We start from the raw sequence: 14,137 nt of genomic DNA, 5'->3' as shown, positions 1-14,137 counted from the left end.
TTCATTGGTAATATTGTATATTATATGGAATCCCTTCTTTAAGGTTAAGAAAGGTTATTTGATTTTAAGGGCTTCCCTGGTGGCTCAGCTGGTAAAGAATCTGCCTGCAACGTGGGAGACCTGGGTTCAATCCCTAAAGAAAGCACAGAGTACATAATATTACTAGAGATGTATCACTGAAATCATAATAGTGATACATGAATAAATGACTTTTGGGGAACACTGTCTAGTGCCAGCTATATAATGTTTGGAGCCAAGAAGGAAGGGATTGTAACAAGCATAGATTCAAATAAAAGAAAGTTTCTCTAACATGATTCACTCCCTTTTTTTCTTGCCACCAGTCCAGTACCAACTATTATCTGGAGAAGAGCTGATGGAAAGCCGATAGCAACCAAAGCCAGAAAACACAAGTCAAATGGGATTCTTGAAATCCCCAATTTTCAGCAGGAGGATGCTGGCTTGTATGAATGTGTGGCTGAGAACTCAAGAGGGAAAAATGTAGCAAAAGGACAGTTGACTTTCTATGGTAAGGTAGTGATTCCAGTTTATCATTTGTTGACCTTCTTGGTATTAAAACCCATAACCTAGGAGATTTTCATTCAAGGTTCTTCAGAAGGATTGTTCAAAATACCACTGTGTAAAACCCTGTTTGCTGCCTAATTATCATCCCCTGGGTTGTTCTGGGTGGGGAAGGGGAGGGTGGGGGCAGTGGTGTGGAGACAGCAGAGGGGAAGATACAGGCTGATGTGTTGAGGGATAGATATTAGTGTGAACACACTCACAAAGGACCTATTTTTCCTGCTGCCATCAAGCTGCAAACCTGACAAGGGAAATGTTTTGTTATCCCTCCTCCTGATTTATTTATTTATTTCTAAAGCTCTCCGCTTTTCTTCATCAAATTTTGACTTGGAGCTCATGTTAATCCTTGGTAATTGCTCCTATTTGGTAGTGATTTAATGTGGTACCATGAACATTTCAAAATGCATGCTGTCCAAATTTAGTTCTTATCAGAGTGGAGCGTGACAAATCTGTCTCACCCCATAGACTCTTTCTGTGCAGCTGCTCCTATTTCAATCAAATCATCGGCATTGATCCAAACAGAACACAAATGTAAAGCCTCTAACACATGGTCATCCATTGAGCCTGTCTTGGAAACCCAGTTAGGGTATCAGTTTGGAATCAAGAAAGGGATTTCACTGGATAGGCATTTTGAAATCAAATTGAGTTCTCCCAAGTTGGAACATGCCTGAATCCCATGGAGTGTTGAAAATAAATATTATAGATTGATAATTATTTAAGAATGGCTTAGGTGAACAACAGTGTATATTAAAGGGATAAGAGCAGTTCTTTAGGGGCAAGTTGTAGCAAAGACTTTAAACCTTCTGATGTCTTACAACAACTGATACCACAAAAGTCTATTTATTTCATCAGATCTTCTTCCAGAGCATTTTGGATTTCAGATATGGGGAAAAGATTTTGTTCAGTAGTCATGTAAGATTTTTTAGAAGCATGATTAGAAATTGGATGGAGCTTTTGAATATCAGCTAGCCTTCAGCAACCTCCCCATCTGGCATTTTGGACTCATACCTGGCGTTGCCCAAGGGATAAAAGAATACACATGATGTTAGGCAGTCCTTCACATGATGACTTGAGTACCAGTTGTTTAAATAAATATGCACCTTTTAAAAATCACCCATCTTCCTTCAACAGTACTAAAAGACCAACTCTACTCATGCCAAATGGCAGACCTGATGCTTGATCTTTGCTCTTTCATAAACTATGATGGTTGACACCTTATTTGATTGGTTGAAAAACAGAAGACATCACAGTTCATTGCTAGAAAAACTTAAGACTGTAGGTTACAGATTTGTTCAGTGAGATGCAATCACTGTGTTTTTTAAGTGTTTAGGGTACATTTTTCTCGTTAGTGTAATAATCATTTCTCCTACATCAAGTAGGAACAACCTGAAAATGTTCAGGTAAATGGCCTGTGTTTTCCTTTTTCAATTAGTTAGATTGATTTTTCCATTCAGTAGTTGTGATCCCTAAATGTTAGTTGTGTTGCTCAGTTAATTGATTGAAGTAATTTTTCACTTTTATGGTTTTCTTTGAAGTGAAATACCTGTTTTTCAGTATATTAAAAATGTAGGAAATATTCTGTCACCAGGAGTTGGCATAGTGCTTTCTAGTAGGTCATAAGTTTCCTACACTGGAAACAGAAGATCCCAGAGTTAGTCTTCTGGAGAATCAACCTTATCAATAACCTTCTGGAGAAACAATGAAAGGTTTTCTGGGACCCAGCCTTGGAGATGAAAATCTGATGCTAACAGCGTTTCCCTTTTAAATGAAGTTATCTGCATTCATCCATGGGAAAAAAAGCCAAATGAAATGTACCTGTTTTCTGAAGATAACTCAGCTTTTTCCTCCGTTGTCAACCACCCTAGGTGGTTAGAAGCTTGTCAGATCAGTTGACTTCATGATGCTGGGCTGTTGCATCTTTTTTATCCTTTTGTTTTCCCTCAACTAGCATATCAGTGACACGGAAATTATCGAATTGTTTTCATTGTCACAGGAGAGCTTAATTATGCAAAAGTGCTTGGCTGTCATTTTTTTTTCTTTGTGGTCTCTGTTGGGTTTTCTCAATACAGTGTTCCCAATATCCAGCTGCCTAGATCTACAACTTAAATGAGTTTTTATAATTAAAATCACCATATATATTTCACAAAAGGAGAGAAAGTAGCCCCAGTTCCTTATCCATGAACAAGCTCTGTTTGTGGACAAGAGAATGTCTGACAACGTTAAGATGTGCTGTGCTTGGGGACAATAAACCTTGGGTTTCAGCTTAGAGACCTGCTTGTCCTTTTTGGTTCCAAGTTGCTGCATCCCATTCATCCACTCTTCACTTGGGAAACCAGACAGGTGTGCTCACTTCTGTTCTGGCCTGACAAAATGGCAATTTTCTGATCCCACACTGAAACCATTTAACCTTCCTCCAAAGGCCTGCTGAGCATGGTTTGTTGCCCCTACATTCCCTCTATAAGGGTCATGGGAGCCTGTGTTCCTGGCTGGTGTGTTTCCACTGTGATTGTGTCTTTAGTTTAGCATGTGCTACTCATGTTTGGGAAGAATTGAAGCTAGTTCAAACACGAACGTTTTTACCCATCTCCATCTTCCCGAGTTATTTGAGCCATGACCTGAACTTGTCTGTGTGGTTTAATCTGCTCTCTCAGGTATTTTTCAGTGTTAAAAAACTTACTAAAATAGATGTTATATTTTCAAGGATACTTTACTACAAATCTTTGTTGCTTAAAGGTTGACATTTTCCAAAATGATTTTAATATATTATTAATTTGTTCAAATTTTTTTTTTATTGCCTACCAGGTGGCAGAGCATTAGACACTTAGGACTATAAGACAAATCCCTGTCTTCAAGGAGCTTTTCTTTCACTAGGAGCAGACAGGCAATTCACTGTTATGCAAATAAATGAACTAGAAAATTTCATAAAGTGATAAGAGTTATGAAGAAGGTGGTTAGGATGATATGATAGCAAGTAACTAGGAGCAAAAGAAGGACTTCCCTGATAGCTCAGTTGGTAAAGAATCCGCCTGCAATGCAGGAGACCCCAGTTTGATTCCTGGATCAGGAAGACCCACTGGAGAAGGGATAGGCTACTTACTCCAGTATTCTTGGGTTTCCCTTGTGGCTCAGCTGGTTAAGAATCCGCCTGCAATGTGGGAGACCTGGGTTCGATCCCTGGGTTGGGAAGATCCCCTGGAGAAGGGGAAGGGCTACCCCCTCCAATATTCTGGCCTGGAGAATTCCATGGAGTCCATGGGGGTCGCAAAGAGCTGGACACAACTGAGCAACTTTCACTTTCACTTTTCAGGAACAGAAGAAAGACTTCATAAGAAAAGTCACTCAGGAAAGACTTGTCTGAGATTTGACTTCTGAACTGAAACCTAAAGGGTAAAAAAGAGCCATGCTTTCAAAGGGTAGTGCTTTCCAGGCAGAAAGGAAGGAAGTGCAGAGGCCCTGAGGCAGAAGACTACTTAACATGTGTGAGGTGCATCACGGAAGCCAGCGTGGCTAAGTCCTAGTGAGAAAGGATAAAGGGTTTGGAAACGGGGAGGGGTCGGGGGGGCGGCAGATTAGGCTGTACTTTGTAAGCCAGGCACTAAATTTGGGTTTTATTCTGATAATGGGAAACCACTGTGAGATTTTAAATGGGGAATGACTCGATTGTATTCATGCTTTTAAAAGATCACTTTGGTTGTTCTATGGTGATTAGATTATAGGGAACTAAGAGTAAAAGCAGGATAAGCAGTCAGAAAGCCAACCAGGTGAGAAACGATGATGGCTAGGAAGCAAAGAATAAAAATAAATGGAGATTTGACATGTATTTTGGACTTAGAACCAGTAAGACACTTTTTTGTCGTTTCTACACTTAGCCATTTTCTAGATAAGGAAACTGCTTTCCAAAGAGGTACTCATGTTACTGATTGAAGCTACATAGTAAGCAGAGTGAGTGGTAGTCGCTCAGTCGTGTCCGACTCTTTGTGACCCCGTGGACTGTAGCCTGCTAGGCTCCTCTGTCCATTGAATTATCCAGGCAAGAGTACTGAAGTGGGTTGCCATCTCCTTCTCCAGGGGATCTTACCGACTCAGGGATAGAACTCCGGTCTCCTGCATTGCAGGCAGATTCTTTACCATCTGAGCCACCAGGGAAGCCCATGGTAAGCAGAGCTAGATTCCAGATGCTATGCCTGTTCTTTCATGCTGGAAGTTCTCGGGCTTCAGAGTGCAGTTAGAATAATCTGAAAATTTTATTAAGGTACAGAATACTGGGTTCTACTCCCCAGAAGTTCTGATTTTGTTGGGCTGGCGTGGGAACCAAGAATTTGCATTCCCATGAAGTTTCCTGGTTGTGCTGATGCTGCCTGTTTGCGTCCACAGTGCAGAAGCCGTTGCTCTTGTGCTGGGTTGTTTCCAGGTGGTAGAGTGAACCCTAAGAATAAATTACTGCAGATAAAGGTGTTCCTGCTTCCCCTGGAAGCTCGCAGACTTCTGTCACATCAAGTGTTATGACCCGTCTACATAGACACAGTGGAAGGAGGATGCTACAGTAATTATCTCTGAAAAAAGGAGAGGGAGGTATAGAATGGATTTAATTCACTTGATAATTATTCATCTTTCCACCTCATTATGTCTGTAGAATTCCTTTTTGCACAAATAGACCAGTGGAATAACAGTCATCATTTAGAAAAATGAAGCATGAGCGAAATTTCCTGATATTTAATACCTTTGTACAATTTCTCCTAGATGTAACAAGTGTTAAGAGAGTAAAGTCATTTCCACCATGAGGAAATAGGGAATATAATATTCAAGCAGTGAACAAGACTATTTTTCAATGAATCTATAATGTTTGAGCTGGAAGGATCTGTTGGAGCCAGCTCTTTGATTTTTACAAAGTTAAAAATAAAGACCCTGAGACATAAAATAGCTTACCCAAGATGATAGAATGAGTGAGAATCAGAGATCTCATTAGACCTGTTCTGTGTTCTTTGTCTTGCCAGTAAGACATTTTCACTAAATAGGTAAAGAGGAAAAAAATCCATCAGTCATTCAGATACTTTATCTGCTTGTTTTCCACAACCAAAGTCATAAATGAAAACATCCAGGTGAACAATTGACTTTTTCACTTCCTCTTTCCTAAGGAAGTGACTTATAATCACCTGATTACTAAGCCAAAAAGAGCTCTTTTTATTTTCCTTTCCAATTTACATCTATGGCTGTATGTCGAGACCTTGTGGGCTATGGGCCTTTGGCTCTAAAGGCAAAACTGTGGGCTTCATGACCCTGCAAATGGTATGGGAGGATATCTAGTGTCAGAATATAGAAGCATCATGTAGTATGGTGTACTAATCTCCCCATAGATGTGCTATGTATGTGTGATCACTAGCTAATATTCAGTCTCACAAAGTGGCTTAAAGGATAGAATGACCAAAAGAATGAACACAGCAGATGAGATAATTTTGCACTTAAGCAAGACTCTGCCTGATTGTCCCAAACAGAACTGATACCAAGACCCTTAATATCCTTGAGTGTAGCTTAAGATAGATTCATCTTCTCTAAGACTGTGTAAGCAACCAGAAATAATTTTGAATGGCTGCAGGTAATCGTTCTAATAGCAACTTAAATTATTTTCCCCCATTTTATCTTTTCTTTTTTTCCCTAAGGGCTAAGGCTCTTGATGGCTTTTCTTTCTATTAGCAATTTCTGGTTTTGGACAGTCAGAGAGCCAGATACCTCTGAGAACTGTTGACCACTAAAGTCAAATTATATCTGTCTGCAATATAAATTGTTATTGGACAAGATGCTTGCATGATCCCAGTGGCTGGATTATGCATCGACTTAGGTCATTTCTGGCAGTTGTTGAACAAAAGATTGGAATGAAGAGCTTGTTCATTTATGCAAGAGACTAACAATGTCATAGAGTCAAGTAAAAACCCAGTCATTTAACCTTGTATTTGAATTTGTATCTTGAGAACAAGACTAAAGATTCGCTTTAGAGGAGAGATTCTTCTATTCAAACCTTGAAAGAATATAAATGGCCAAAACAGATGGTTCTGTTTTAATATGTGAATATGATAATTCTGTTTAGTATTTGGGATCTACATATATATAATGCCCAAAAAGCATTTAGACATAAACTTCTTTTTGAACTAATAGGGCTGAATTAACCTGTTCAAGCCTTCCATGGAGCTATTTTTTAAGACATGGTGTTTTCAAAAGAACCTAGATATTAAGTGATAAATACCACGGACCCACATACACTATCCAAAAAAAAGTTAAAGGAAACAATATTTTCTCTTATGCACTAAAGTGGACCATTTGTTATCCAAAGGCTTTGAACTCGGTGACCCAAAGAGATATGTAGATATATGAACAATTTCCATCAGGTACAAAACTATTCTATTACAAAAAAAACTCACTCACTTAGATAAGATTCATCCAGTCTAAGTGAGTGGCAGGAGAAACCTTTACTATGTGGGTTTTTGCCCTGTAGATCTGCAATTGGCATGTTAAAAGAAAGATTATCTCATCCTTTGCCATATATATAATACAGTATTCCATTCTCAATCCCTGTGGGCCCCTGTCCATATATTGACTTCAAGAGGAATGTGTTTATATCATTTCAAATTTAGCTCCTATGAATTCATTTTACTTCAGGAGGAGTAGATTTTTGTCCTTCAAATCTGGTTTCTGAGAATTAATTTTACTTTAAAAAAAAAAGGAAAGTATCTGATGATGTCTCACAAAGGCTGAATTTGCTGTTGATTTCACCTTGACCAGCACAAACCAGTACCATTGAACATTCTTGTTGAGAACCTTAACCTCTGTGACCCTTTTCGAAGAGACAGAATGAGCGCTCAGAAGGGTTTAATTAGTTAGAACTTTGCAAGGGCTTTTCAAAATCCTCTCAAGGCCCTCCCTTCCCTTCTCTTCTTCCTATCCTCTTTGAGATTGCAAGGTTGTGTTTCCAGCTTTCTGTGTTTTTGAAAGAAAGCCATGAATAAGCCCAAGAGTTACAGGAAATCTATGACATTGAAATCTCTGTCTCTGCATGTGGTTTTGATGTTTCCTTTTTGAACTTCAACTTGACATTACTTCATAAGTTACATTTGCCCTTCCATTTTTTTTTTCTTCCTCACTCTCTTTGAAAAGTTTGGCTTCGTTGTTAATATTCCACACAGATTTCTATAGTTTTTCTTGTTTGCTTTGTTTTCATAGACCCTGTGGGGGGTAAATATTCAGCAGGTTGCATGTGAAATCAGGCCCACAGCTGCCATTAGCCTCATCAGTGTTGCACATCAAATTCTCCAGACAGAGAACTGAAAAGGTACTATCTACCATCTGAGCTCCCTTTGCAAAGCAGCAGGAAGATAAAGAACAATGGCAGACTTGCAGCTCCTTCAAGGATAAAGGTTACAGCCCTGCGTTCAAGTTAATGCTTCTTGATGTTATAACTGGTTTTGAAAGCTGACCCTTTCAGCCTTTTGAAACAATGCATCATCCACATCAGTAGAAGATTTGTAAAATTGTGTTTTGCTCTTTGAAAAACATGAGATTTGCTTATAGATGGATAAAAGGAGAAAGTAACATTTATTCAGAGACCTAGGGACCTCTGATGGTTAAGTGAGTTGTTTTTCCAGTTTTTCTTTCTTTTTTTTTTTTTTTTTTTTATTGTTGAGAAGATAAGCTTGAGCACAGCACTAGTCATTTCCTTTTGAATTAAATTATGAATGATTGGTAACCTCATTGAATAAAGATACTGAGGCCAAGTCAGCTAAGAGATAAGTTAAGAATACTGAGTAGCATCTTCTAATTAAATACTAATACCAGTTCTAACTATTGGGTTCAAGTTGGTAGGCATTATCCTATGCAAGTGCACAGTGCAAAGATACATTCCAGAATGACTACACTTTGCTTCTTCACTTTGGGCTGAAGGTTTTCTGCCTAATTACGTGTGCCATTATAGTTTACCAATAGCATGAATTGTGCTTTAGGGAAGGCTTGATATATATGAAGACTTTTTAGGGAATGTGGGTTAGCATTGTCTTTATTTCCCTTAGGAACAAGGAGAGAAAATGGGACTTTATTTGAAGCATGAGAAATGAGGCACAATTTTGGTGGTAGAGGGGAGTGGTACAGCATTCCCCAGCCTCTTTGGCAACAGGGATGAGTTTCACGGAAGACAATTTTTTCACAGTCCAGGGGTGGGAGGATGGTTTCAGGATGATTTGAGTGCATCACACTTATCATGCACTTTATTTCTATTATTATATCATCTCCCCCTCAAATCATCAAGCATTAGATCCTGGAGAGTTGGGGACCCCTGGAGTATGGCATTGGGCAGTGTGGGCATTGAGTGCAGTCTTGAATTCCTGTGTTAGGCAGGGCAGGACTCAGTTCCTTAAGAAGGTTTGTGAAAACCAGGGCTCATTCAGAGATTTGGAATTGTAAGGCCATATGCTAACAGAAAATTTTCTATCAACATGAAAAAAAGGTAATAATAGAAAATGATGATAGTCTTGAAGGAAAAAGGAGTCACAAAAATTATTTATATGATGCGTGTGAGAGACACACAGAAATATAATGGCTTAAAGAAGAAGTTTCTTTCCTTCACACAAATCTCTCCAAAAATAGGCATGTGGGTCTGGGGTTGCTTTATTCCAGAAGATCATTCAAGATCAGCATCTTCATCCTTCATAGCTTCATCTGTGAGCCTAAGGCTATTTCACTTGTCATTTTCTAATCAGTGAGAAAGAAAAGTGAGAATCCAGGGCTGGTATCTTTAAGTCAGTAACCTGGAGGTTGCCCTGATCACTTCCACACACATACCACATATCATTGGTATGAACCTCATTCATACCAATTACCAATTACCTCTAGATGCAAACGAGTCTGGGAAGTACAGTGCGTAGCTAGGAAAACATGAGCCCAGCCTAAAGTAACAAGAGTGGTGGTGGGAGATTCCTTTCATTAAAAGGAAAAAACGAATAGATATTTGGGAGGAGGAGCAGTTAATTTTACCCTATGACTCATGATAGTTTTGCTCATTTTGCCTTTAGTGATGGAAAGAACAGCCAGATAGGCTGCAAAAACAGTACATTCAGAGTTGGACATGAGGTGGGGTATTTTATTCTAAAAGTACCCACTGAACTTCTCCCCAGCTTTTTAATTGGCATAACCTCTGAAAAATTAATTTTATCATAAACCCTTTTCTGTCCCTTGATTGCATATGACAAACATGAGTTGAACGTGCACTGAATGTACGTCTTTACTTTGTGAACTGCTGTAGCTCAACCGAGTTGGAGTCAAAAAATAAATGACATCCATGTGGCCATTGAAGAAAACGTCTTCTGGGAATGTAAAGCCAATGGAAGGCCCAAGCCTACATACAGGTGGCTGAAAAATGGCGAACCACTGTTAACTCGGGTAAGCAAATGAATGATAATTGTGTCTTAATATTGACTTCAATCTGGTGTGTGGTCTTGTTGCTATGGAAACAGAAAAATGACCAATTGTTTCCAAAATTATATGTAAAGAAATGCCATTAATAGTGGAACAAGTGAGTGTGGTTGATAGAAACTGTACATAAATCCAATTCTCCAGCGTTGCTCAGCCTTGTTAAACATCCATACCGGATCTTTGGTCTTCAGAGATTAGCGTCACTGGCTTTACAATTGGAGAGTTATGCTGAAGGTCTGGATCATGTAATTGTGCTAAGATACAAGTTTGCATGTACAGGTGAGTGTGTAAGACTCTCAGCATCCAGTTCTCCCCTTCAGTGTGGTTTTATATTGTCTTCTGTCTGGGAAGACTAGTGAACAGCACAGTCCAGTACATTGACCAGCAAAATGTTCACTGTGCCTCAGACATGTAGCAGTGGCACGTGCAAACTCGAGACTGACACCTCTTAAAGGAACAGAAGTGAAAGAACAACTAAAAGTGATGAGCAAAGTGGGAGGCACCAGTCTGTAGGCCCTGAAGCACGCAGTAGTAGCTGAAAGCTCAGATATTAAAAATCCTCTTTGGAGACCAGGTTGCAGTATCCCTGCAGCTAAGGCTTAAGTGAAAAAGCAGCCAAACTGCCGCCTGGCTTAACAGGACTCTGTGATGTGAGAGACGTAGACGGTACCAGGCTGCGCCTCCTACTGGCTCTGGGCAGGAACTGCAGTAGCCTCAGCATCCTCGCAGATCCCGGGACCTGAGAGAAGCCATGAGTCTGGTTATTTCTGGACCAGCAAGCCCAGGGAAGCGCTTCCCTGATAGCTCAGCTGGTAAAGAATCCATCTGCATTGAAGAAGACCCCAGTTTGATTCCTGGTTCAGGAAGATTCCCCTGGAGAAGGGATAGTGTACCCACTGCAGTATTCATGGACTTCCCTGGTGGCTCAGCTGGTAAAGAATCTGCCTGGAATGCAGGAGACCTGGGTTTGTTCCCTGGGTTGGGAAGATTCCCCTGGAGAAGATTCCCCTAGCAACCCACTCCAGTATTCTTGCCTGGAAAATCCCATGGACAGAGGAGCCTGGAGGATTGCAGTCCACAGGGTCACAAAGAGTTGGACATGACTAAGTAGCTAAGCACACAGCCCAGGAGATGAGGTGGAGGTGGCCACCCAGTCTGTTAAATGGGTGGAAAGACAGACAAAAATAACTCCTTTTCAGAGTACGCCTGCATGCCAATACTCCAAATCATATACAAAAAAAAAAAAAATTTTTTTTTTAGAAAGGTAACTGACCTGTAGAGCAGTCTAACAAAGAAATCTGAATAAGCTTGTCAAGAAGGCGCAAAGAGATAGGAATCATGCCTATAAAAATAAATGAGGTGGAGGGACCTTCGAATGAGGAACAATTGTGTCCAGTTTAATTTTCCTTATATATTTTCCCACTGAATTCAAATTTTTGCTGAAATATGACATTTTCCCCAGACCCCAATTTGAGAGCCAGTTTCTTGTGCTCTGGTTTCCTCCCCCATCAGCCCCCAGGCGAGAACAACCACTCTGAGCGCTGGCCAGGATATAGCCCTCACAGCCACAGAAACAGGCAGAAATAACAAGCTTAGTCCACACGGTGCTGCCCACACCTCCTCCTGTCACTGCATGGCTCCTGCTGGTCCCATGACTCTCTCATTTCTAAAGGCCAGCCTCAAATCACTTGAGTGTAGGTGCCCAGGTAACTGGCATTTTCCTTCCTCTATTTAAGGTGAGGGGTCATGGATGCCAGGCAGCTAAACCACAACCCTAGGGCAAACAGAAAATATTTTACTTTTTAAATGGCAGGTCTCTTGGAGAAGAGGAGGTCCTTTAGGGTACTTATAAAAATTGACGCCTCAAATTATGTAGCCTCAGACTGATGAATGAGGATGGTCTATTGTTCGATACACTCACTTTGCTATCTTCATATTGGCTACCAGTTGATGGTCCTAAGCTTAGATCATGCCACCAACAGAACATTAAATTATCAATACTTATTCTTTATTCTTAGTAAACTTCAACAACATTAAATATGTGTTTCTGCTTCGTCCAAGAAGAGTACAGTCCTTTTAACCCTCAAAGTGTTGCCTGCTCATAATTTGAGTGTTTTAACTACTCTAAACAGTAAATTTCCTTGTATTTACCACTCCTCACCCCCAGTTAGCACAAAGCCTTGGAGTAAAAAAAAAAAGCATTTTAAATTTAAAGTTCATCTGTTTAGAGGGGATATTAATCTGGGTGGTTTCACTATTAAATCAATGATAACTCAAGAGAGTCCTATAATTTAAATTCCATTTACCAACTGATGTATGGGTTGTTTCATTTAGCAACTGACCCGCCACAAGTTTAGTTGACAGATAAATAGCTCATGTTATGTAAATTGTTTATATGATGGCAATTTTCCTCCCATTAAGCCTCTTTGATATATAACATGTAGCAAAGATGCCTTAAGGTCTCAGTTGTAGAAGGTCATTGTTTTGTGTTCCTCTTTTCTTTCACAGGATAGAATTCATATCGAGCAAGGAACACTCAACATAACAATAGTGAACCTCTCAGATGCCGGCATGTATCAGTGTGTGGCAGAGAATAAACACGGAGTTATCTTTTCCAGCGCAGAGCTTAGTGTGATAGGTGAGTCGTTATACTGGAAAGAACAAAAAAGTAAAAGCTTTTGAAATCACTAAACTAACATGTGCTTTGCCAAGCATAAATATTCCATCCAAGAAAAAGAGGGTGAAGAAATCTTTAGACTGAAAATATCTCTTGAGAAAGAAGCAGTGCATTCTACAAGCAGTAAGAGGAGACCGCTTTCTAGATCAGCTTCTTCTGATGCTTGCAATGGGTGATGCAGTTCTCCTGGCATGCATTTTTGTTCTCTATCAACCCCTCTTCTAAACTGTGCAAAGTTTCTGAAATGTGTTGGTGTCTTTTGCTTTCTCTCTGGTTGGGTGTAAACTTGAGCTTGGAGAGAGGAAGAGCTGCCTTAGGTGGACAGGTTTGTTTGAATGTCAGGCAGAGTGCATTCTGTTTTTTCACATCTAAATTTTCCAGACGATACACTGTGGACTGCCCCTCCAGCTCCATCTTTCAACACGTGCCCCTTTCCTTCTGTTCTTCAGCAGTGCTGAGCTTTCTGAGCTGCTTGTTCACCACCTTCTCTTCCTCCACAGTCCACTGGTCCACACCGTTCCCTCTGCCTCAAATGCTTTTCTGTCCCCTCTTCATTGCATTTACTTCTTCCCAACTCAGAATTGATTACATTCTTTGCAGACAAAGATGGAGAAGCTCTATAGAGTCAGCAAAAATAAGGCCAGGAGCTGACTGTGGCTCAGATCATGAACTCCTTATTGCAAAATTCAGAATTAAACTGAACAGAGTAGAGAAAACCACTAGGCCATTCAGGTACGACCTAAATCAAATCCCTTACAGTGGAGGTGACAAATAGATCTGATAGAGTACCTGAAGATCTATGAACGGAGATCTGTGACATTGTACAGGAGACAGTGATCAAGACCATCCCCAAGAAAAAGAAATGCAAAGAGGCAAAATAGTTGTCTGAGAAGGCCTTCCAAATAGCTGAGAAAATAAGAGAAGCTAAAGGCAAAGGAGAAAAGTAAAGATATACCCATTTGAACGCAGAGTTCCAAAGAATAGCAGGGAGACATAAGAAACCCTTCCTCAGTGATCAGTGCAAAGCAATACAGGAAAACAATAGAATTGGAAAGACTAGAGATCTTGTCAAGAAAATTAGAGATACAGAGGAAACATTTCATGCAAAGATGGGCATAATAAAGGACAGAAATGGTATGGACCTAACAGAAGCAGAAGATATTAAGAAGAGGTGGCAAGAATGCACAGAAGAAGTATACAAAAAAGAGCTTCATGACCCAGATAACTGATAGTGTGATCACTCACATAGAGCCAGACATCCTAGAATGTGAACTCAAGTGGGCCATAGGAAGCATCATTACGAACAAAACTAGTGGAGGTGAACGAATTCCAGTTGTGCTATTTCAAATCCTAAAAGATGATGCTATGAAAGTGCTTCACTCAATATGCCAGAAAATTTGGAAAACTTAGAAGTGGCCACAGGGCTGG

The 14,137-nt window shown here is 40.0% G+C and overlaps 1 protein-coding gene across 1 annotated transcript in view; it reads left to right on the top strand.

Moving 5' to 3' along the window:
• CNTN4 (contactin 4) overlaps positions 1–14,137 on the top strand; it is a 511,526-nt gene that overhangs the window by 325,615 nt on the left and 171,774 nt on the right. The window contains exons 7-9 of the mRNA XM_061129161.1: positions 342–526; positions 9,863–9,999; positions 12,541–12,670. Of these exons, the coding sequence (XP_060985144.1) occupies positions 342–526; positions 9,863–9,999; positions 12,541–12,670 (452 nt within the window). The remainder of the gene's footprint in view (positions 1–341; positions 527–9,862; positions 10,000–12,540; positions 12,671–14,137) is intronic.

This window comes from Dama dama, chromosome 24 (assembly GCF_033118175.1).
Source record: "Dama dama isolate Ldn47 chromosome 24, ASM3311817v1, whole genome shotgun sequence".
Taxonomy (NCBI): Eukaryota; Metazoa; Chordata; class Mammalia; order Artiodactyla; family Cervidae; genus Dama; species Dama dama.
Note: the sequence above shows the minus strand (reverse complement) of the source record. Positions and strands in the feature narration are given on the sequence as shown.